The following is a 20,957-nucleotide window of genomic DNA, read 5'->3' as shown; positions in this document are numbered from 1 at the left end:
GAGCCAAGACTTCCTCGATTTGCTTATTGGCCTTGGCTAGATGGCTCCCCAGCTGCATGTTCTCCATCTCTATCGTAGTCAAGTAACCTGGGTTCGGATTCGGTGGCAGAGGTGCTGAAATTTCGGTGTCGTCGTGGCCCATCGGTTGCTTTCCCGATCGCTGCTGGATCTCCGGGTTTTGTTCGTCAGAAACAGTGGTACAGTGAGCCTCCTGCCCACCATGCTGATCCGTTTCGTTACCATGCCTTGAACGAGTGACCACCATGATGAACTTTTTCTTGAATCTTTTTCAATGGCACTAATTTGCAGCTCTCAATGAAAGCACCAAACTGTTGATGCGATTTTTCGCCAACAGTGTATTACGAAGATTGTTAGGAACTATAAATTTGCCTCAATGGAAATAGTAAGAAATTACAACTCTATGCAATATATTACAAATAATAATGATTGATTAAAAGGGGTTACAACTTTATAACAGAAAATTACAAAGAAACAAAGAAAATGAAGAAGATGATGAGAAAGAAGAGAATAGTAAAATACAACTCTAAGCAAAAGGTTACAAATAAATTAAAGTGTTTGAAACAAAAGAAAAGAAAAGATTACAACTCTTGAACAAGAAATACAAGTAAAAAGAACAAGAGAATAAGAAGAAAACAATACAATAGAAAGGACAACAGAAATACAAGAAACTCTCACTTACACAACCTAAGTGAAGAGGGTTGGGGATCACCAACTTGAACAAGGTTTAAAACCATTGTCCAAAAGCTTATTTCCCCTTAACTCAAGCACTAACGGATCTCTCTCAGATATTGGAAAATCTTTCTGGAATTATCAAGCCTCAAGGTGTTTCTAGCCAAGTGCTCTAATGGATAGAAATGTTGTGTCTTACAAGTGAGCTATAGGCTCCTATTTATAGAGTTTAGAGACACCCTTTGAATTTCAAATTCCACCAACCCCATGGCTGTTACCAATGTGTAATTAGATTAATATGGAATTAAAAATGAGATTTGAGAGTTATTTGGGTTTTTTGAGCCATTCAACAAAGATTGAAAAAACTGAAAAAATGGTCAGTTTTTGGCCTGTGGCCACGACCAGAGACATTAGTGGCCGCGGTCACTAGCCTCTGTCCCACAGGCCGCGACCACCAACATTCAGTGGCCGCGACCACCGACCATTTTCAGCACTAAAAAATGTGCTGTTTTTCCAAACGGTTCCAAACCCTCCCAAATGATTTTGTATCTCCCAAAAAACATTATTGGGGTTAAAATCATATCTCTAATAGCCATATCACATATGGTTTTATGAAATTCATCTCAATATTGTGTAACAACAATTTTACACAATAAAGGGTAATATTTGGAAGTTACAAATTTGTAACACCAAATATGTTACATTATTTGGATATATCTCATATATCTAAATATTGTAACTCTCTATTATATGTTACAATATGTGACACACTTTGTCACATTTATTTAATCTAAAACATTATATTATAATATAATATAATATTACATTATATTATAAAATAATATAACAAAGATTAGCTGGAATAAACTAGTGCTTAAGGGTAAACCGTAAGAATAATAATCACTCTTAAATATATTTAAAGATGATATAGTAAGAACACTCATTCCTTTTTACGTGGTTAAGAGGTTAAAATCCCCTTAGTCCACAAGTCGATATTATTACTGTATGTCTCTCCATATTTTGACAGAGTCTTTGCATTACACAGAGAAGACCCAACCCCTTTTCTATCCAAGGTCTTGGTATTTATAGAAGAACCATCCCAAGATAGGTGTTGGGGTTGTCACGTGAATATACATCCCTCACTTGTGACTTGTCATCTACAAATGGTGAATATTACAATATATCTTAAGGTAAGGTCTAATCATTAGGTAGAAATGATCATGGGTCGCTTGGCGTAATCATACACGTGATGTCTGATTACGCATGTTTATATTACGTGTCCGAGAATTCAGGGATAAATGGACATGCGATGCCTGACCGCGCACATTTATATATAACGTATCTAGCTTAATAAACTCATGGGCATGACAGGTGGTCAGAGGACTCCAACCTGAGCATAATGCCAGCCCGTGTCCCGGAGGCTGTAAGTTGTACCCATCTCCAGTTCGTACTTTAACGCTTCGTACTCCTCAACTCGTGTTATTATCTGGGGGGTCACACTGCCTCTGCCGAGGAGATGTCAATTTGTGGGTCCCTCAGTATTATTCTTAGATGGCCAACTATACCCGAGCTGCAAAAAGTACCCGGGCTGAAAATCAGGGCGTACAACATACATATGAAAAATTAGACTTCATAAATAAATGACATTAATCTTGCTAACCAATTGCTTTGTAGTGAGAGTAGATCGTCTTTGACATTGTATTCCTTTTTGTCAAACCACTGCAAAATTGAAAAGTTAATATAGATTAAATGATTAAATACTATATCTAGTTTTTCTTAAGCAAAAAAGAGTATAAAATATAACATATTTTCTTCTTGATAGCTTCTGTCAGATTCGGTGCATTTACAAGATCATAAATGTATCTTAGTACATAATAACCGCATTCATGACTTTTGGGCTGTTTTGGACAAGAACCTCTCAACAATTTTGTAAATGTGCCAATGTATTCATTTTCTGAACATTGTGCGTATGCTCTACAAAAATTAAAATTAATTAAATACATATTATAATTTTAACTCTTAAAAATTAACAATGCATACATTAAAATTGAAAAACTTACTTTTCCATAACCTCCTTAATTATTGGTGGATATTTATGATTTTTCCAAAGGTCCAAAATTATGGTTATTCCCTGCATCATCATGAGCACCAACATCCAATGTCGACTAAAACAATAATAAATTATAATTATTATAAGATTAAAATCCAACCATAGTAGTGATAATATTTAAGTAGTATGTTCTTGCTCAACAATCCAAGGAATGAAATATATTTGGTTTTGTCTATCCATAGTCATCATCCATTTGGCTATAAGATCCACCGTATTATTTTTACTTTCATCGTTGCCAATAGAAAGATGTTCGGTGTCAAAAAATTTGTATAGCTGTCGTGGATTTGGGTGCATGCTTTCCCAAATCCATGGAGGCTGCTTGATAAACGTCTTCTGAAGTGATGAAGATAGCCTCGCAATCTCCTATAAACTCCGGGTCAACGAGAACTTGTACAATCCCATCTATACCTTTAATGGAATAGTACTCATTCACTATAAATTTTAGACTAAGATCAATTCTGTCCCATTGGTCATCACTTAACCAATTTGAATGTTCTGATTGAGCTATTTGAGTGGGGACGACTATGTGAGATCCAGCTGATGATAAATGTGGGCTTGGTGATAGGGATTTGCGTTTAGATGTCTATTGACTTGACATAATATCATTAACATATCAATATAGTGTACCCATGTAAAATTAAAATTTAAACACTTGAGAAAATAATTTTATACCTGACAAGTCACGATTAATTTTTTTGGCCAAGGTAGGAATGTGTCTCGTGCGTTCCAAACATATCGTATGTTACTAAAGGGAATAGGGATCTCAGTTTCTTCTTGTAAGAAATCTATAAGCCAAACCCTCGCAACTGAATCATCAAGTATAATTCCATGGATGGTAATTTGACTAGCCATGTTTGGTACAATGATTACACCCTTAGCCACTACATTGTTAATATTTTCAGAACACAATTGCACTTCATAGCTCGGCGATGGCGGGGACTCATAAATTGATTGATCATCTTCATCCAAAGGATTCGTTGTGATTTGGTGAACAGGTTGATAGAATTCACCAATAGGATAGTCTTCGGTTTGTGGGACATGTGAATATACTTGATGAAAATGATCATATGCGTAGGAGGCAGGTCGATAGACTTCATCATTTGGATTCTCATAGCATTGCCTTTCATTATCATTTGGATACTCATAATATTATCCTTCATCATTTGGATTCTCACAGTATTGTCCTTCATCATAGTATTCCCACTCATAATTTTCCTCATTGTATTCCTCATTTTGAGCTTATTCCTCTTCTATTGTAGATTTATGTCTTTTTAGCTCTTCAATCTCAGCTTTTAGCCGAGCAATCTTATCTTTTGCAGTCATTTTCTTCAGTTTTTTTTTCAAACATTTTGGACACGGTCGCAGTGAACCTACAAAATAATCAACCAAGTCAATTAATAAATTAAGCTAAATAATTCTTAAAAGAAAACAACTATTATAAAGTATCATACCTGCCAGCTCGAACATGACCTGGGTGTTTCGGTGTCCCTAATGCTTGAGTCAAGATGTCATCTCGACCCTGAGCTATAATTTCACCATGACTCAATTTTTCTTTGACCTCCTCCTACTAAAGATATTGTTGGGTCAAATTAGTTTATATAAATAAAACCAATATGTTAATTATAAAATCGTAGAAAACTTACTATCTTATTGGTAATCTGTCGGTCTAACTCTATCACGAGAACTTTATTTTTTTCACGCGATCTAAGCCAAACTTGATACCTCTCCAGATTTTGAATATTTAGTTCTTTTTTCTACAACATACAAGATAATTATAGCTATATGTTGCGATAATATCAACCATTATTTAAACTTTAATATCAATTATACTTACCAAATCTTCTCTTATATTAGTCATTCCTCTACGAGATGTTCGATGCCTTGACTTCATTTTTAATGCACGTGCTTTTTTTTCTTGATGCATTTTTTGAAACTCTGGACTTAGACGGCTAGCTACAAATTTTAACCAGTCTCTTTTGTCAAGTATATCGCTATACTTCTTCGGGGGAAATTTGAGTTCTTCCATCATACCCAGTTTAGCTAAATGCTTGATGTACTCGGTAGTGAGTTCACTTTTAAAACCCTCATTATATGACTAGTTTTTTTTTTCCAAAATCTCACGTTTGAAGGTTTGAGGAATATTGTGACAACCCTGAGAATATAAATAAGAAAAGTATTATTAAATTTTGATATCACACAGAAATAAATAAATATCATAATGATAATTTCTTACAATGATATCCTCCCATAGACTGTCTTTAAGATCTTGTGGGACCTTCCTCCAATCACCTGAGTTGATAGAATTCGTGGCTTGTACTCTAGATCCAAGATATGATATCATATTTGTATACACATCACCTATTGGTTGTCCCAAATCATTCCATTCAAGATCTTTCTTGGTTCCTTTGGCTTTTTGTTGGGTCATGTAACTCATTCTTGTTTTACCACAACCCTGATGTTGCTCATTGTTATCTCTTTTATCTCTCATATGCAACACATAAATCAATTAGTATTATTTTACATTAATGCATTACACAAATAAATAATCACAAGTGTTAATGCATTACACAAATAAATAATTACAAGTATTAATGAATTACACAAATAAATAAACACAAGTATTATATAACTTACTAAACATGTTTTCTTTTTCTTTTTGGTTGATTCACAATCGACCCATATTCCTTCTTCGATGTCATTTCTAAGATAATCACGATCATCGGTATTGCTATCGGTATCATTATCATTATCTTGAGTATTCTCAACTTGTTCATGTATCGATTGTCCAACAATGAAACAGTCATGATATAAATCATCATTTTCATCATCATCTTCTTTTTCTGAGAACTTCCTCTAGGGAACTGATAAAATGATTGAACATTTATCATTAATTGGACCAGTTATATAAAACACTTGTTTTGCTTGGGCAGCCATGATAAAAGGACCGTTCTTGTTTCCCTTCTTACTTAAATCAACCAGAGTGAATCCAAGTTCGTCAGTTTTAACTCCAATATTGTTTTCTACCTAAGAACATTTAAGAAGAGGAATACGAAATAATGAATAATTTACCTCCCATATTTCTTCAATAGTCCCGTAGTATGTCATTGTGCCTGAAACTGGGTTATTATCTTTTGCACTGGCAAAATGTATAGCTTCTGCAACTATACTTACTCCACTATTTTGAACCAGTTGAGCATCATCTCTTGACTTAGTATGAAATTGTTTCCCCCTGACAATGTAAGCTTGGTGCTTTATTACATCAATGCTTGCTCCAAGAGATATGTGCTTCAACTCAGTCGATAATCCATGATTTTGTTCTCCCAACTTCGTCGAAATTGAATTCTTCAGCTACCGGCAAAACGTTTTATTATGCTCATCTATAACCAATTTCTGTTTATTTGTAACCTTGTTTGGAATCATCGATTGTAATAACTCCATGTGATCACTAAAACATAAAAAAGAGTACAAACAAGTTCAAACAACAAAAAGAAAATCACTACTCTAATATATATGATTGAAATATAATCTCTACTTACATTAGATATGATTGAATCTCGGGATTATTTTGCATCACAACTAATTGAGCTTGATCTAATTCTGCCCTAGAAACAGTGATCACTGTTCCGTTCCCTCGTAGTCCTTTATCAACCCCATCTGAGTTATTCCATGGTTTGCTGATTCTGATTGCCTCAACCCCACACATGCATTCTGAGCAAAATTCTACTACCTCTTCCGATATATAACATTCAACCATACTAGCTTCAGGACGATAATGATTACACACATAAATTTTAAACACCTTCATTCTCCTTTCAAATGGATACATCCATCTCGCCCAAACTGGTCCACACAACTTGGCTTCTCTTACTAGATGAACCATTAAATGTATCATAATGGCAAAGAAGGATGGCAGAAAAAATATTTCAAGGTTGCATAAAGTTTCCACTATCTTACAATGCAACACATCCGATTTTTTCATTTCTAATTCTTTTCTGCATAAATGATTAAAGAATATGCAAACATTCGTCAAGTAATCTCGAACTTTTTTAGTAGCAATCGAAAGTAATTGTTGCATTAACATATGACAATCATGTGATTTCATATCCATCAGCTTCAAATCCCCCATGGATACCAAGTTTCGAATGTTGGATGAATAGCCATCAGACACTTTCATCTATGCAAATGATTCACATACAACTTTTTTCTCTTCTCAGGACAACTTGAAACAAGAAGGAGGTAAATATGTGCGTTTACCTTTCTCTTCAGGTGCTAAATCAGTTTGTATACCCATTTCAACAAGATCTAAACGACTAGTTAAAACATCCTTAGTTTTACCGGGAATATCAAGTAATATACCTATAATACTTTCGCACACATTTTTTTTCTATATGCATGACATTCAAACAATGTTGAACAAGTAAATCTTTCCAGTAAGGGAGACAAAAAAAATTGATTTCCTTTGGAAACATCCATTTACTTTCTTATTTTTCTTCATTTTTCCATACTTGAAATCAATTTTCTTTACTTCTTTAAGAATTTGTTGCCCCGAAAGTGGCAAAGAAGAAACACCTTGTTTTTTTATCACCATAAAATGATTTTTTTTCCTATAATGATGATTTAGGGGCAAATATCGTCTATGACCCATATAACACATTTTGTGCCCATTCGACAGACGAAGATCCCTTATGTTAGTGCAACATATTGGACATCCCTGGTAACCTTTTGTGCTTAACCTTGATAGATTACCATAAGCCGAGAAATTATTAACAGTCCACAACAAAACAACTTTAAGTTAAAGACTTCTTTCTTAAAACCGTCATATGCCTCAACACCATTTTCATACAAATCTTTCAAATCATTGATTAATGGTGCCAAATAAACATCTATATCGTGCCCTAGTTGTTTTGGGCCTGAAATCATTAACGTGAGCATCAAAAACTTTCTTCTCATCACTAACCACAGAGGAAGATTTTACATAACAAGGAAGACATGCCACGAACTATGCCTACTACATAGAGATTTATGTGGATTTACACCATCGACAGCTAGACCTATATGAAGATTTCTTGCTTTAGTTTTAAATTATGGATTTAAGTTATTAAATTTTTTCTAAGCCTGCGAATCTGTAGGATGTCAGAGTTTACCATCTTTTACGTGCCTATTCTCATGCCATATGAAGTTTTCAAAGTGTTATACACTTCAATATAATCGCTTAAGCCGCGGAATCAAAGGCAATACCACATCATTTTCCGGGGAATAAGTTTCCTAATCTCCTTACTCTTGTTAGGTTTGTAGCGAGGTAAATCACATTCTGAGTAAGTGTCCATGTCTGCAAAGTCTTTACGATATAACACACAATCATTCGGACATGCATGGATCTTCTCATACTTCAACCCTATGCAATTTAAATTTTTCTTCACTTCATACGTAGACTCAGGGAAGCAATTATTTGACAGGAAAATCTCCTTAAAATCAGCTAAAAATTGACTAAAACATTTATCGCTAACACCATTTGTTGCTTTTATGTTGTAAAATTTTACCATCATTGGTAATCTTTGTTTCAGACAACCATTGAATAATGGTTTATCTGCATCTCTAACCAATTTATCAAATTTTGAAGGATCATCAACAAACTCTTCTTGTGCTTTATCGAGCAATTCCATAGGATGATCGTCAAAATCACTATAACCCAAATCATCAACCCCTCGTCTCCTGAATGGATATGGATTATTATTTTTCAATGATTCCTCATGCCAGCACCATGTACGATAACTTGTATCAAATCCCTGACAAAATACATGATTCTTTATCATGGTAATATTTCATTTGAGAAATTTGCGGATAAAGTACCACAATTTTACATTTACTTACACTTAAGTACCAATACTTTGTTTTTGGCAGTTACAGTACCAAACGTTATGTACTGCTTGCATTCCGTAGGTACCACACGTTAACTATTATTTTTGACTTGTTAGAGTACACGTGTCATGTAAGTATTGGTCCACAATTTTATTTTATTTTATTTAAAAAAAAAAACTCTTAATTTTTAAGAATTCAAATTTAAACAAAAAAAAACAAAAACTGATTGAATATTTTTAATTATTGCTTAAACTTTTTAATTTTAACTTCAACAAATAAAATAAACTAATTAAGAAAAAGAAAAGACCTAAATTTACCCCAACCATTAGTTCCATTAAAGAACAAAAAAATGTTGAAGGTTGGAGACGCCGACTCTAAGTTTCGAAGAATACTTGTGAAAATAAGTGTGAGGGGAATTGAAGTGGAAACTTTCCACAATGATTCCACAATCTGAAGAAAAAGGATACCCTGACTATAGTTAGTAGTATATATTGGTTTATTTATTTTTATATAGATATAATATGAAGTTGACTAGTGGGTTTAATCTATATTGCTTCAGCATTTTTTGGTTCTTTAATGGAACTGATTGTTGGGGTAAATTTAGGTCTTTTCTTTTACTTAATTGGTTTATTTTATTTGTTTAAGTTAAAATTAAAAAGTTTCGGCAATAATTAAAAATATTTAATTAGTTTTAGTTGTTTTGTTTAAATTTGAATTCCCAAAAATTAAGAGTTTTTTTTTAAATAAAATAAAATAAAATTGCGGACCAATAGTTACATGACACGTGTACTCTAACAAATAAAAAATACTAGTTAACGTGTGGTATCTACAGAATGCAAGCAGCACATAGCGTTTGGTACTTTAACCGCAAAAAACAAAGTATTGGTACTTAAGTGTAAGTAAATGTAAAGTTGTGGTACTTTATCCGCAAATTTCCCTATTTCCTTTTGATCCATTACCACAATCTATACATGGACAATGAATTCTTTCCGGATCATTACAATTTTTTTGGCAAAATTCTAAAAATTGGTTGAATCCGTCTTGAAATTGTTGTGTTTCTCTATTATCAAGAATCCATGATTTATCCATAATGATAATATCTACCTAATTCCTAAGTCAATAATGAAAAGAAAATGAATATTGTAATTGACCAAAAATATGTTCAATTATTAAATTCTATAATGAAATGGGCAGAGTTTCCTCTATTTCTATTACATATCCAAAATTCATATGTATTTACAATTTCAACATAAACAAACATAATTATTACATATATTAACCTATAAAACATGTTCAATTAATATATTAATCTTAAGAAAAATTTGGCAGAGTTTCCTCTATTTTTATAACAAATCCCAAGTTATTACTACCAATAAATTCAAATCAAACAAACACATACAACAAACAACATGCATGTTCTCAACCATAAGCCACCACAACACACACATAATTTATAGAACCTACTTCACTAAGACACACATGTTCTCAACCTTCTGTTATCTCTGTAGCACACAATTTTATCTCAGAACCTACTTTACTACAAATGAATATCTAATATATTCAAACTCCTCTAACAATAGTTTGTAAATATAAAAAATAAAAGTAAAAAATTAAGTAATAATTATTACCCACCTTCAAAATTAATCTTCAATTATTTCAACACACTTCAAATTCAAATAAATATTTCCTACAATAAAAGTTTAAACATTGGTTAGTAAATATATGGTAATTGAATTGATCCTAAAATAATATAATTAACAAAAATAAACTTAAAAAAAAATTCATTATGTAAATAATATAAAAAATTATGTAAGAAATAATATTATAATATAAAAAATTATGTAAATCACAATATTATAATATAAAAAATTATGTAAAATACAATACATTCTAAAGATTTATCATAATTAATATTAACTTTATTAAAAAACTAATAAATTAGGTAAATAATATAAAAAATACCCAAAACTGAAATATATATTAAAAAAAATCAAGTTTTAGTGATCAACACATGTTTTGAACAATGAAAATGTCTTCTAATCCTATATAAACTTTAAAAAATGTTAGAAAAAAGCTTGAAAATCACCCTATAAACATACATTAAAACCCCATCAAACTCACTCAATATTTCTTCATTTTTCCCCTAAAACTTCAAAATAAATCAATATTATGTAAATTTACTTGATTTAAAGCATTAATATGCAATAAAATGAAAAAAAAAAAGTAAAATGGTGAAAATGGAACTTACCTGTGGCTGGGGAGGAAGGTGGAGCCGCTCCTTGATATCTTCTCGTGTGTCAAATGTGGGAAATGAGGGGAAGTTAGGGTTTAGGGTTGTTTTGCAGAGGAGAATGGGTTTTCTCCACGGTTATAAAATAAAAACCGCAGGGAAAAGTACACTTTTCTCTATGGTTTTTGCTATATAACCACGAAGAAAAGTCCCCGCCTCCCCCACCCTTCAAACTTTACACTGCGTTTTTTTTAAACTGCAATAAAATAGGGCGCGAGTATTAAATGTGATATTTTAGAATCATTCAAACCTTTTCTCTGCGCTTTTTCTTCAAGGTTGAAAAAAAAATACAGAGAAAGCCTATATTTGTAATAGTGAACCCAAAATCCCAGAACAATCCAATAAAAAATAACAATACTTAATATTCAAAGACGGATTATCAACAACCCATAAACCATATACCCAAAAATGATCAACAACCATAAACCCAGAAATTATCAACAAACTCAAATTTGAAGCCAAAATTAATCAAATGTTTCTTCAACATCCACGAATCTGTGCATTGAGACAATCCAATAAGAAATAATAATACATAATATTCAACAACACATATTATCAACAGCCCAAAACTCAAAAATTATAAACTACCCAAAGCCCATAAATTATCAAAGTTATTAACAAACTAAGATTAATATTCAAACCCAGATTTGAAGCCAATTTTTTTTGACCCACTATAAACCCATATTTGAACACAAGAAAAAATGCAAAACCCTATCCTCGTCGATTCATGGCTGGCCCGCCTTGCCCTAGCCTCATTGACCATCGTTGAAGCCCCTGGAAATGGAGGACCATTGTCGACACCAATAGGGCTCTACAGGGGTGTTATCATCGAGGAGATGGAGGGCCTCTGGTGCTGTTGTAGAACCTGTCGAAGCTTGTCACCCAAGAGGCACCGTTGAAGCTCGGAGCTCGTCACCCAAAAGCTGTCGTCGAAGGTCAGAGCTCTTAGCCCATGAGCCACTTGTTTTAGAGGAAGAAGAGGAGGAATGATGAAAATGAGAGAGGTAGAAGATATGATGAAACCCTAATCCCAAAGTTTTTACATTTTAGCTTTGTTTTAAAAAAATCAAATAAGTTTTCATGTGAAATATATTTATAATTGATTTTCTATTTTAATATTTTTAATTAATTAATTTTTTTATTGTAAAATTTATTTTTTAATTATTTTTCTAATTTAAAATCAATTACTATAATATATATTTTTTAAATTATGAGATGACCCAATTAAGTGGTGACATGTGTCGTCCCAATCACCACCTAACGAAGAGTAACATAAGAGCAATGACATAATTACTATTTTATTGACGTTGGATATTTTACCCACTGAAAAAATGATTGAGTCTATGTTAGTTACAAACCCCAAACATTGGGTACTTTTGCCGCAAATATCCCAAAATAAAATAATATATATATATATAAATGAGAGCTTCAAGGAAATTATGTGACACTTTACAATCTCTTCAAAGCACTAATTCTATTTTCTCTATTAATCTAATATTTTAATTCATTTACAAAATCCATTATCTTTTTTTTTTTCATTTTTAAATTCATATACATTATCTCTCTACAATCTCCTCAAAACACTAATTCTATTTTCTCCATTAATCTAATTTTTTAATTCATTTACAAAATCCATTATCTTTTTTATTTAATTTTTAAATTCATATACATTATCTTTGATTTTAACACCTAATAAACTTACAAAAATTTAATTTAATTATTATTATTATTATACAAATTAATTACTAGAAACATATAACCATGCCGCATAGCACATTTTTTTAAATAAAAAATATAAATTTTTAAATAATTGGTTATTTTGTAACATATATCTAGCTAAAAAATAAACAGTTAGCTATAATCGTAAATAGCTATACATATATCTTGTAGTTAGCTATGATTTTCACTTTAGTTTTGGTTATTTTGTAACATATATCTAGCTAAAAAATAAACAGTTAGCTATAACGTAGTTATATATTTGAATATAATAAACAGTCATATAATATAAACAGTTAGTTATAACGTAGTAACATATTTGATGCGTAGTTATTATTATATAGTAATTATAAATTAGTTTCGGTGACAAAAACTAAGCATTATTTATCATAATTATCTCAAAATTTAAATAAGATATTTTTTTGATCGAAAAAGGAGTATATTAATCACACAACAACAAGTTACAACTGCCAGTTTAGAAACACCACCAAACTTACAACAAACTCAATACAGAGACTAAACTACAAGCCAAATCATAAACTCCTAACCAACTTAGCAATTGCTCTATTCTTGGCCAAACACTTATGACTCAAACAGCCAAAAAATCTAGTTTTCAAACTCAATCTAATCATTTTAACTAAACAAAGAGGAGTGCTGGAGCAATGAGAAAAATAGCATGCATTTCTGTTGCACCAGATGCCATAAACCGCAGCAGCCAAAGAAGCAATAGCAATGTGATGCACCAGATTTTTGGGCTTCCCTTCTAACCACAGCTTCCATTGAACAAAAGTCTTGGACCAAATAGCAGAGCCTAACCAGTATTTAGTCAGCTCCCAAACCTGATGAGAAAAGCTACAGTCAAAAAACAAGTGATGATGAGATTCCTCAGCTCTCTCACAAACCAGATAGAGGCTAGAGTTCACTGAAATTTGGCACTTGATCAGATTATCTTTAGTGAGTAAGTGGCCAAGAACCGACTGCCAGAGAATGAAACGATGCTTCGGCACTGTGATTCTACTCCAAACAGCCTTAGCAAACGCCACAGGAGCTCTTTGAAGCCAGTTTAGATAAAGTGACTTCAAATTCAATTTGCCATGCATTACCGAGTTCAAAACTTTAGATTCAGAACAATCCTCTCTCAAATAGCAAAGCTTGCGCCAGTACCAGCTCACATCTGGTTTCAGATGATAAGACCAAAATGAATGACCTCTAAGATAAATGGAATCAATCCATTTCACCCATAAAATATTCTGCTTCGAAGATACAGCCCAAATGAACTTGGCCAGTAACACTTTGTTCCATTTAGAACCCTCTTTAAAACCCAGAACACCTAATGATTTAGGGAGACAAACTTGAGACCAAGAGGAGCAGTGAAACTTGCTGCAATGGCCATTAGCACCCCATAAAAAATTACGACAGATCCTATCAATTTCTTGAATAACACTAATTGGAAGCATAAAAATTTGCATCCAATAGTTGCGAATACCCAGTAATACCGAGAAAATCAATTGAGTTCTCCCTGCAAAGGATAAGTGTCTACTCGCCCAAACATGGAGTCTAGCTTGCAGCTTCTTGATAATCTCACTACAATCAGCAACTTGCCATCTAGCGGGTTTTAGATTAACTCCTAGATATTTCAAGGGAAAATGCCCTTCTTCAATCACCATTGAACTCAAAATGTTATTTTTAACATCAGCCACTACACCCCCAAAGTAAATATGAGATTTGGTCCGGTTAGCCGACAGCCTTGAACACTGACTAAAACTCAAAAAACCCTCCATTAGAAGTTTAACAGATTTGAAGGTTCCCTTACAGAGTAGGATCAAATCATCTGCAAAGCAGAGGTTGACAAGCTGAAGATTCTTACACATAGGGTGAAACCGAAACTCTCTATGTTGAGCAGTTTGGTTAAGGAGCCTTGTAAGATATTCCATTACCAACACAAAAAGCAAAGGAGAAATAGGGTCTCCTTGCCGTAATCCTTTCCTCCCTGCAAAATTACCTTGTAATCTCCCATTCATCAGTAAAGAATAGGAAGTATCAGTCAAGCAAACCAAGATCCACTGAATAAACCTACTGGGAAAACAGAAAGCAGCCAAAATATCCTCCAAAAAAACCCAATCTATTGAATCATAAGCCTTACTCAAGTCGATTTTAATCAAACACCTAGGAGTAATAGTCTTCCTAGTATAGCCATGAAGCAAGTCTTGAAGAATTAAGATATTATGAGCTAGCTGTCTATTCTTGATAAAGGCTCCTTGATTTTGGTGAATCAGCAAAGGAAGCACTTTAGCCAACCTGAAACAAAGCATCTTTGATATGCATTTATAGAGCGTATTGCAGCAAGCTATAGGTCTATAATCAATAGTTGATTTAGGAGAAACAACCTTAGGGATTAAGGACAGAATGGTGTTATTCAACTCAGCCGGAATCTCTCCATGCTCAAAAAATTGCAAAATCGCCTCAGATATGTCATCCCCTAAATCTTTCCAAAGAGCTTTATAAAATCTAGAACCAAAGCCATCTGGACCCGGACTCTTGATCAAAGGAATACTAAATAACGCTCTCTTAACATCCTTCTTAGAAAAAGGGTAGATCAGATTCAGTTGCTGCTCTAAATTCAGAACATACCCTGCTGAATACAAGACTTGTTTGCCCGACTGGTTGCTGAGCTACCTTTGCCAAGAAAGCTTTTGAAATGGTTAAAGAAATGAGCAACCACTTCTTCATTATTATCTATCATTACACCCTCTTCGTTCAAAAAATAAGTAATGCGGTTCCTAATCCTCCTCTGCTTAAGACTAGCATGAAAATAAGCAGTGTTTTCATCTCCAAAACGGAGCCAATTAATTTTTCTCTTTTGACGAAGAAAGCTCTCATACATTTTTGACTTACTAACAAAATCATCATGAGCCTCCTGCTCTTCCTGCTGCAGAACTCTCGACTCAGGAGCATGCTGTAAAAACAGTTGGGCCTTCTCATAATTCACCTTAGCAGTTGCATACTACTGGCACATCACCAATTTTCTTCTGATTAAACTTAACTAGCATAGGTTTAAGCCTCCTTAATTTCTGAGTTATCTAAAATAAACCAGTTCCACTACTCTTTTTAGACCAAATACTAAGAACTTTATTCCTAAAATCCTTGTGCTGAGTCCACATGTTAAAAAACCTAAAGGGTCTAACCCCTGAAATCTTGAACTGAACTGTTTTGATAATGCAATAACAATGATCAGAAATAGTGTCCCAATTAGTTCAAACTTCAGAATCAGGAAGAGAATCTATCCACTTTTCATTGACAAAACATCTGTCCAATTTAGAGAAAATTCTAGATCCCTCCCTTTGCTTGTTAGACCAGATGAAATGAGAGCCTTTCGGGTTTATCTCAGACAACAATGCATTAGCCTTCCAAAGCCTACTGTCCTCCACTTTCAATTCAGTAACCGGTCTACCCCCTATTCGGTCATCAAACTCAAACACTGCATTAAAGTCCCCAACCACCAACCAAGGCATCTCAACCTGTTGAGAACTAGTTAAAAGAGCCCAAAGGCCTTTCCTCTCCTCCATTGTGTTCCTACCATAAACAAAAGACAAACAAAATTTTTGACGGACACCCTTGATCTTCACCTCACAGTTAATAAGTTGGTCTTGAGATTGAGTAATTGTAAGAGAAACCACATCCTCTTTCCATACTAACAATATTCTTCCCTCCACTTCCATATCACTATACCAATTCCAACCCAAAAAAACATTGCTCATCATCTCCTCTATCTTATTCCTTTTCAGTTTTGTTTCAAGAAAAGCCCCCAGACCTATTTTATTGACAGTACAAAAATCAATTAAAGACTTTTGCTTATTCCTATTATTCAAGCCTCTTATGTTCCAACTCAGAATATTACACCCTTCCATTGGTTTCCAAATTCTCTGTAATACTCTTTTGCAACCTTTCTGTCCGGTTCTCCTGTAAGAGACTATATTTGTTAGCTTTCAATGTCATGGCTGTTGGAATAATATGCTTTGTCCCTCCCACTTTTTTAGGTGTAGAACAATGCATCTCCTGACCTTTAGAAGATCCCAACACCACCTCTGTAGTATCCTTATGTAATGTCCCACCTTGCCTATCACCCATATCAGCTGGCGGCTCACCTTTGAAATCCTGCTGCACTGCCTTACCACCACCCACATTAGATTGTTCCTTTACACCAGGCATTACACTTATTTCACCCCTTTCAAAAGAACCCTCTGTCTTTTCATTGAACGGACCCCCAACTTTCTGTTTTGGTTTCCAAACAGTCTCCTTAGAGAATCTACAACTAGTAGCTGTATGGCCTAGATTTTTACAACACGAACAACGGGTAGGAAGCCATTCATATTCTATAGCTTGTTCCATCAATTGACCACGTTCAATGATAAATTTTATGCATTGAGGAACTTGATCTGAAATCTCAACATCAACAAGAACTCTAGCAAATTTCACCATAGATTTCTCCCTAGTTACCTTATCCACCATCATAGGTTTACCAATAGTGCTGACCAAAGCACTCAAACTTTTCAGACCCCAATATTGAAGTCCCAGGTCTGGCAATCTAATCCAAACTGGCACAGATTTTACCAATCTCATCTTATCAAGATTTGTCGACCTAGGCCTCAGTAAAACCGGTTTCCTGTCAAAGTGAACCACACCAGATTCCAACACCATATCCCTAGTTGCTTCATCCCTAAATTTGGCTAGAGTGTGTCCGGCATTCATACGAGCAATTCTCTCAATCCCTAGCTTACCCCAAAGACGATTAATGAAACCTTCAAACACAGCTAAAGGGGGATTAGCACCTAAAACTACACATACCATAGTTGATTGCCAGAAAGAAGCTTCCACTTCTACCTCCTCCCTATCCACTTGAGCTATTAATTTCCCATCTCTGACCAAGGGTTCCTCAAAATTGAGTCGAGCACCACCATGAGTAGCAAATGATTCCTGAAAGTTTTCCCACTTCTCCTTAGCCAATTCCTGGAAATCCTTCGCCTCCTATGCATTTGCCCCTAACCTAGACCCCGAAGGGTTCCCAGGCTTGGAACCGTTACAATCCGCCCGAGAAAGGACCTCCCCAACCTCTGAAAATTCAGTAGCCGTATCTGCAAAATCCTCCTCTGGGAGATCGATCCTCCCTTCATCTTCCACCACCACTCTATCATGTGTAGACGTGATCGAATTCCTATCAATCGAAGAAGATCTGAGCAATGGATTCTGAGTGGTTCTCTTACGCTGCACCATCGAGAGAGATAGAACCAGTCGCACGCCTTTTTAAATAAGAAATTTATATAAGATATTTTTTGAGTTTTTATTATTAACACAGAATAGTAGTAGCTATACTATAAATACAATAATTTAATTATTATTATTATACATATTAATTACTAGATAATTATAACGTGCCGCATATCACAGCATTTTTAAATAAAAAATATATATTTTTAAATAATTGGTTATTTTGTAACATATATCTAGCTAAAAAATAAACAGTTAGCTATAACTATAAATAGCTATACATATATCTTGTAGTTAGCTATGATTTTCACTTTAGTTTTGGTTATTTTGTAACATATATCTAGCTAAAAAATAAACAGTTACCTATAACGTAGTTATATATTTGAATATAATAAACAGTTATATAATATAAACAGTTAGTTATAACGTAGTAACATATATTTGATACGTAGTTATTATTATATAATAATTATAAATTAGTTTCGGTGACAAAAACTAAGCATTATTTATCATAACTATCTCAAATATGAAGTACATGATATTATTATGGTGTAACCATATGTTGATTTTTTTACCATTTAATTATTATATAAATTAGCAATATTATATATAAATATCTCTTCATGATTATATATATATTCTACATCTTCTCTATAACTCTCATATTTTCTTATACTCTAATTTTTTTTCCTCTTCTTCTCTCTAAACTCATTCAATTACAATTTTCATAATGCAGTATTCTTTTCTTTTCGACTTAAACAATGATAGAGATGATTGGACGATAATGATCAGAGTTTGTAGAGTGTGGGAGTCTATGAATACTAAGAAGAATGGTGAATTAATTAGTATGGATATGATTTATATAGATGAGAAGGTTGAATCAAAATTTCTTTTCTCAGTTTTCTTTATATTATTAATTATTTTATATTTAATTAATATATTGTGTGTTTTTGTCACATGCTAATCTAATGCATGCAGCAATTAGGAAAATTTTAGTGTCTAAGTTCAAACACCTATTGAGTGAGGGTTCTTTATATAGTGTAAATAATTTCAAATTTGTTGCAAGCACAAGGCAGTATAGACCACTTTCAAATGACCATAAAATTATTTCTTTGGTTTCAACTAAGCTTAAGAGGCTAGAAGAAGGAATGGTGAACATTCCAATCAATGAATTCTGATCCATATCTCCAAATTTGATTGATTTGCGTGTTAATGATAACACAATCCTCTCAGGTTCTTTAATTATTAGTGTTCGTTATTTTTTAAAGTTTTAATTTTAAATTATTGATCTTTATATTCTAACATTTTAAACTTATTTCTCTATCATGTGTTTAGATATTGTTGGATGTTTATGTGCTGTGGGTGATATTGAGATTGTTGGAGGTGGTTGGAAAGAAAGAGATATCAGAGTTTTAACAAATTAGTAAGTATAAGTTAATGCATACAAGTAATATTACCTATATATATATATGTTTGTTATTGTAGTTTTTTTCTTTCTATTTATTGCATTATTAACTTTTGTAAAATTTTATGTATAGTTCGGTCACATCAAAGATTACTTTGTGGGGAAACTTGGGGGAGACGTTCAATCCAGATTTGTACAATAAAGATGGTGGTCCATTTATTGTGATAGTAACTTCTACAACCATTAAAAAATTTCAAAGCAATTATTTATTTAGATCCCAATGTTTAATATTTAAAAATTATATATAGATATATATATATGTTAATTTACATTTACCGTAAATAGGTGAAGTTAGCTTCTCTACTACAAGTGCAAGTAAAATTTACATAAATCTTCAAATAAATTATATAACATCATTAATCGAAAGATTTTCCACCATCTCTAATGGAGTGAAAACTATTGCAAGTTCTAATATAAATAAGACTACTCTTGAGGAAGATAAGTTCATGAACATGATGACCATTCAAGAACTATTACAAGCTGATTGGAGTGGTGAATTGAATGTTTTTTAGCCCCTTGCCTTTCTCTTGTATTCTTCATTCATTATGTCCTATAATTTTAATAAATACTAATTGTTTCATTGTAGGAATATATTGTTACTCTGAGAGGCAAAATTATAGAAATAGACAACTCATTTGGATGGTGCTATGTCTCATGCAAAATTTGCTTAAAAAAGGTTAAATCTACAAATGGTGCTTATATGTGTCACACTTGCAAAAAAGAATGTGATTACCCTCTTGTGATGTAAGAAAATTATATTAGATTTTCTTCCAATAAAAAAATCACTATGTTATTTGTTTTTTTTTTCTAATTTATTTTTCTAATGTAGGTAAAAAATACATATAAAAGTCATGGACAAAACTGCAAACACTACTTTAGTCTTATTTAATGTTGTGGATGAAAACTTACTAGATACATCAGTGCACAAATTGTTTAATGAATTGTCTTCAAATAATAATGATGTTCTTGCAGAGATTCAAAGCCTTGGTGGGAAATATTTTGTTTACAAATTGAGGTTGAATGACTATATTTTAAAAGAGGGACTTGAGAATTTTACTGTATCAAAGGTTTTCATGCCAGATGAGAAATTGGAACGACAACATCAATTGAAGAAAGGAAAAAATAAGGTAATGTTACTTATGCTAAGTTCAATTTGTGAGCAAAATATGTAATAGAAATAAATTAATTATTTGTTTAATAATTTTATACAGGATCCTAATGTCAATGTGTTGACGCCATTTTTCGTCAACTTAAAATGTAGAGCAATTAAACAATAGGAACTATGGCGCAGATGAACAATATGGTAGAACAACAAGAATTTTACGTGGTTTAGTAGTTAACTCTGCCTAGTCCACGAGTCTATTTTATTAAGACTTGGAGTTTTCTGGAAATCCTTCAGAGATGAATTCTCCAGAGTTTCTCCCAAGATATCAGAAGATCGGTCCTTTAAAAATTTTCATGAACTCTTTATTTATAGAGAGTTCTCAGAGTTCATTCCCACATATTTCAGGAAGATACTTCTGCTTATTAATTACAATAATGATATTAAATATTGTAACTCC

The 20,957-nt window shown here is 33.0% G+C and overlaps 1 protein-coding gene across 1 annotated transcript; it reads right to left on the bottom strand.

Annotated features, from left to right (window-relative positions):
- Window positions 1–13,198: 13,198 nt before the first annotated feature.
- LOC133829254 (uncharacterized) lies at window positions 13,199–17,936 on the bottom strand. The gene is made up of 5 exons (XM_062259093.1): window positions 17,775–17,936; window positions 16,598–17,639; window positions 15,926–16,476; window positions 15,342–15,621; window positions 13,199–15,279 (listed from the first exon to the last, which is right to left on the bottom strand). Exons 1-5 carry the CDS (start codon window positions 17,934–17,936, stop codon window positions 13,199–13,201), a joined length of 4,116 nt encoding a protein of 1,371 aa, XP_062115077.1.
- Between the last annotated feature and the right edge of the window lie 3,021 nt (window positions 17,937–20,957).

Source organism: Humulus lupulus, chromosome 1, assembly GCF_963169125.1.
Source record: "Humulus lupulus chromosome 1, drHumLupu1.1, whole genome shotgun sequence".
Taxonomy (NCBI): domain Eukaryota; kingdom Viridiplantae; phylum Streptophyta; class Magnoliopsida; order Rosales; family Cannabaceae; genus Humulus; species Humulus lupulus.
The sequence above is the reverse complement of the archived record's forward strand: the minus strand, read 5'-3'. Positions and strand labels throughout refer to the sequence as shown.

Coding starts and splice junctions, on each gene's coding strand:
- LOC133829254 (XM_062259093.1), bottom strand. CDS start 17,936: ATGGTGCAGCGTAAGAGAACCACTCAGAATCCATTGCTCAGATCTTCT. Junction 17,640..17,774: donor CGGCTACTGAATTTTCAGAG/GTTGGGGAGGTC, acceptor GAAAACTTTCAG/GAATCATTTGCTACTCATGG. Junction 16,477..16,597: donor GACAGAAAGGTTGCAAAAGA/GTATTACAGAGA, acceptor TCAATAAAATAG/GTCTGGGGGCTTTTCTTGAA.